Consider the following 4,910-nt stretch of genomic DNA (forward strand, 5'->3'; position numbering starts at 1 on the left):
ATGATGGTGCCAACTTGGGCCAGTGAAGCAACATCCTCCACAACTAGACTGAAGAACAAAAGGACAGCAACTTGTCTGTTCCCCTTCCCCAATTCCGCAGCGCTGTTCCCATCCCCCAATACCCCAATAAAAATCTTTTTTAAAAAAAGGAAATAGGCAAAAAACATGAAGAGACATTCCACTGAAGAGAATATATTTATGAAAAGGTGTTCCATATCACTTGACATTAGGGAAGTACAAATTAAAACCATGATGAGATATCACTACACACTTATTAGAATATCAAAAATTAAAATATTGATATGCCAGGGGCCGGCCGAGTGGCTCAGTTGGTTAAGAGCGCAAGCTCTGAGCAACAGAGTCGCTGGTTCGATTCCCACATGGGCCAGTGAGCTGTGCCCGAACTGAGCTGCCAACAGGTGGCAGGATGGCTCAGCTGGTGAGAGTATGTGCTCCTAACAACAAGGTTGCCGGTTCGACTCCCGCATGGGATGGTGGGCTATGCCCACGTGCAACTAAGATTGAACATGGCTCCTTGAGCTGAGCCTCTGCCAGCTACCAACGGGCAGCCAGATGGTGACTGGCCTTGGAGCTGAGTTAGCTGCGCCCTCCACAACTAAGATTGAAAGACAACTTGGCCGTTCCCCTTCCCTAATTCCCCAACACTGTTCCTCTTCTCCAATTCCCCAATAAAATCTTTAATAAAAAATAATAATAATAATATAATAAAATATTGATAGTGCCAAATGCTGGCAAGCATGCAGTTGCTAGTGGGAATGTACAATGACAGTCAGCCTTAAAAAGTTTGTCGTTTCTTAAAAAAACTAAACATACACTTTCCACACAACCCAGCAGCTACACTCCAGGACATTTATCCCAGAGAAATGAAAATGTATGTCCACACAAAAATGTGCACGTTGTTGTTCATAGAAACTTTATTTGTAATAGCCAAAAACTGAAAATAACCAGGATGTTTTTTTGATAGGCTAATGGCTAAACAAACTGTAGTATAGCCATACTATGGAATACCCCTCAGCAGTAAAAAGGAACAGACAAATGATATACCCAACAACTTAGATGCATCTCAAGGACATCATACTGAGTGAAAAAAAGCCACTTTTAAAGGATCACATACTGTATGATTCCGTTTCTGTAACATCCTCGAAATGACAAAATTACAGAGAAGGAAAACAGATTAGTGGTTGGCAAGAGTTAAGGATGGTGGGGCAAGGGGAGTGGGTGTGACTACAAAGAGGCAGAGGGAGAGCTTTGTGATGATGGAACAGTTCTGTATGTTGATTGCAGTGGTGGCTACATGAATCTACACTTGTGATAAAATGACATACAACTATATACACCCATCCCAATGTAAGTGTGCCGGGTTTCATATTATACTATCATTATAGAAGATGTAACCATTGGGGGACACGGGATGAAGGGTACATAGGCTGTCTCTGTGCTATCTTTGCAACTTCCTGGGAATCTATGATGATTTCAAAATTAAAAGTTAACAAAACCAAATTTAAAAGAATAATAATGAAGGTAACTATGTCTTCATGGTTAAGAATAATGGTATCATGACTGGTATTTGGCATTTTGATTTGGTATAAAAAGTAAAAAACTGGTTACATTCTAGGAAAAACAAAACAAAACAGGAAAACACGATTTTGAGAGGTTGCATATAGTTGGCCAGACTGCCAAAGGGGTCCATGATAACAGAAAAATTAGATTTTTCTCGAAGTTAAGAATAAACCTTTTTGGGCCGGCCGAGTGGCGCGATGGTTAAGAACTGGCTTGGGATGCCAGAGGGCCCCGGTTCGGATCCCACATATGAGGGCCAGTGATGCTGCCCTCCACAGCTAAGATGCTGAACAACATCTCAACCTGGAGCTGGGCTGCTGTGAGTCGCCGGCAGCCCCTGCTGCAGTGGGTTGCCATGGGCTACCNATTGAAGCTTCAATATAAGAAGTTAATTGAAAAACACTTCAGAAACAGTTTTAAAAGCACATGAAGAAACGTTTATCCAAACTTGCAAGTATTACCTCCAATCAAACAGAGCTGGAATGTTATTAATGTTCCCAAAAGTTATAATCTGAGTTACTGGAAACATTGCTTCATATTGTTTATTCATCTTTAATGGAAAATAATGACAAAATAACCTCCAAGAAAGTATTTACAATTTTTTTTAAGAAAGTCATTTTAATTTTTATGATCAGAGAGATGGCAATAGGACAATCTCTAAAAGGTCCTGAGATCATCCTCAAATTAGATCTGCACTCCCTCAGTTTCACGTTGTAGGAACCCTTATTCTCATGGTGCCTTGCATGTAATCTTTTTGGATTTGTTAATGAGTATTTCTACACGTGTAGCTGGCATAATAATGGAAACTCAAAATAATATTCTGGAGACATTTTAAAACCATTAAGTATCATCTGAATCAAGAGAAAATCATGCTTACTATAGTCTTATCATTAAATACTTATTAACTCAAAATCAGTAATCTGTATCTGATACATATACAGTAACCCTTTATTAATAAGACTATTTAATCACAACAACCCTTTGCTTGCCTATATCAGATTAGAGAATTTGCTTGAGTTCTGTTTAGCTCCCAGTTCTATCGGCCTCCCTTCTCCTGGTAGCCTCATTTCATCAAAGGCTTAGGGTCATATAAACTCTCTATTTTAATTAAAATGTATTCTGAAAAAATATCTACAGAAAAGCCTTTTTCTTATTGCTCATCTACTGCCCACACACACACACACACACACACACGCACACTATTTTCTGTTATAGGTGTCAAGTCCAGCCTACTCTTTCTTGAGATTTTTTTTGTTTTTTTTAGCTGAGCCATCCTGCCACCTGTTGGCAGCTCAGCGACTGCTCAGCTCGGGCTGACTCGAACCGCAGTTGCTCAGAGCTCAAACTCTTGAGCGAGCTCTTAACCAACTGAGCCACTCAGCCGGCCCCAGCCTACTCTTTCTTGATATGTTGACATAATAAAATTGGTAAATTCTGATCATCTGGCCTAACAAAAAACTCCAACTTTCTGATCCAACTTTGAATCATCATCCATCCTGTTTGAAATACAATGCCTGTTCTTGAAATTTAGCTATTTATTTAAAGGCAGAAAGAATCATATTGTTGAAAATTGTAGCTCTACTTTCTCATACTACCTTATATTTGTACCTTTTATTTGTAAATATTTTGCAATTTATAATAGAGTATTTTTCACATAAGTATTCAATAATCAGATATAAGCTAGAAAAAAAGTGATTTAACAAATGGGAAATCAGATTTATACAGTAAATTGTTGAAGCCATAAGTGATATGGGGGTCTAGTTTGTGGATTTTCTTTTCTTTTTTTTTTTTTAAGAATGTCTTAAATCATAGATCTTGTTATAAATAACCTGCTCAGATAAATATTTTTAAAATTCATAATGTTGGCTCAACTATTTTCATTTAAAATAAAACAATTCAAAAATATTTCATACAGGTATTTAATCAAGAAGGAGAATTCATGTTGAAGTTTGGCTCAAATGGAGAAGGAAATGGGCAGTTTAATGCTCCCACGGGTGTAGCAGTGGATTCAAATGGAAACATCATTGTTGCAGACTGGGGAAACAGCAGGATCCAGGTAAATTAAAGTGCTAATTTACTTGTGTAGCGTGATTGGTATTTATTAATAGTGGAGAATTGGCTGTCCCCAAATTGGAGTGTTTTTCATTCTTCATTGGTTAGATTATAATACCATAGATAATCCACAAGAAGTGCCAAACTAAGGAAGGTGGAGTAGAACAAATGTCAACTTATTACCAGAGAGTTTAGAAACCCTCTAAATCTGGCATTTTTACCGTAGCCCACAGATCCTTAAAGGGTTTGTGGATAGAATTCAAGAGGTCCTTTGAACAAAAATATTATTTTTACTAACTTCTAATTAAAAATGATCATTTCCTTTCATTATGAATATAGAGAGCAATCACAATAGTTTTAGTAATATCTATAGCTTTGTCACCAAGAGAAATCACAGAAATTTTCATATTACAGTTGTAGACATCTCAAATTATCATTTATGCTCATATCTACTTCAAAATTACAGTCATTATTAGACCCATCACTATTTCTTGTTATTTAATGTATTGGTTAAAAGAAAAAAATCAGTAAATTGGACTTCATCAAAATTAAAAACATGTGCCCTATGAAAAACTCTGTTAAGAGGATTAAAAGATTAGCAACAAACTGGGAGAAAGCAAACTGCCGTGTATTTGAAAAAAGACTTATACCTAGGATATATGTATAAAGATTCTCAGAGAGACAGCCGGTTGGCTCAGGTGGTTAGAGCACAGGACACGGTGCTCATAACACCAAAGTTGCCGCTTTGATTCCCACACGGGCCACTGAGTGTGCCCTCCACAACTAGATTGAAGCAACTACTTGACTTTGAGCTGTTGGACCCTGGAAAAACACACTGTTCCCAATAAAATTAAAAAAAAAAAAAAAGATTCTCAGAATTCAACACTAAAAGAACTAAACAATCCAATTAGGAAAGAAATAGGCAGGGCCAGCCGAGTGGCACGTTGGTTAAGAGCTGGCTTGGGACGCCAGAGGGCCCTGGTTCAGATCCCACATATGAGGGCTAGTGACACTGCCCTCTACAGCTGAGATGCTGAACAGCAGCTCACCCTGGAGCTGGGCTGCCATGAGTCGCCAGTGTGGGCTGCAGCCCCTGCTGCAGTGGGTTGCCATGGGCTACCATGTGTGGCCAGCAGCCAGCATGAGCGGCCAGCAGCCGCAGTGAGCGGCCGTCCAAAAGCCGGCGACTGATCTGCCTCGCCTGGGAAGAGCGCAATGATGGTGCCAACTTGGGCCAGTGAAGCAACATCCTCCACAACTAGACTGAAGAACAAAAG

The 4,910-nt window shown here is 39.1% G+C and overlaps 1 protein-coding gene across 9 annotated transcripts in view; it reads left to right on the top strand.

The window, feature by feature from the left end:
• Window positions 1-4,910, top strand: part of TRIM2 (tripartite motif containing 2) — a 146,448-nt gene that overhangs the window by 133,912 nt on the left and 7,626 nt on the right. For all 9 annotated transcript variants that reach the window (XM_019641221.1, XM_019641214.1, XM_019641215.1 and 6 more), the window contains exon 11: window positions 3,497-3,637. In XM_019641221.1, coding sequence (XP_019496766.1) covers window positions 3,497-3,637 — 141 coding nt within the window. The remainder of the gene's footprint in view (window positions 1-3,496; window positions 3,638-4,910) is intronic.

The sequence above is a fragment of the Hipposideros armiger genome, unplaced genomic scaffold, assembly GCF_001890085.2.
Source record: "Hipposideros armiger isolate ML-2016 unplaced genomic scaffold, ASM189008v1 scaffold_58, whole genome shotgun sequence".
In the NCBI taxonomy this organism is placed as follows: domain Eukaryota; kingdom Metazoa; phylum Chordata; class Mammalia; order Chiroptera; family Hipposideridae; genus Hipposideros; species Hipposideros armiger.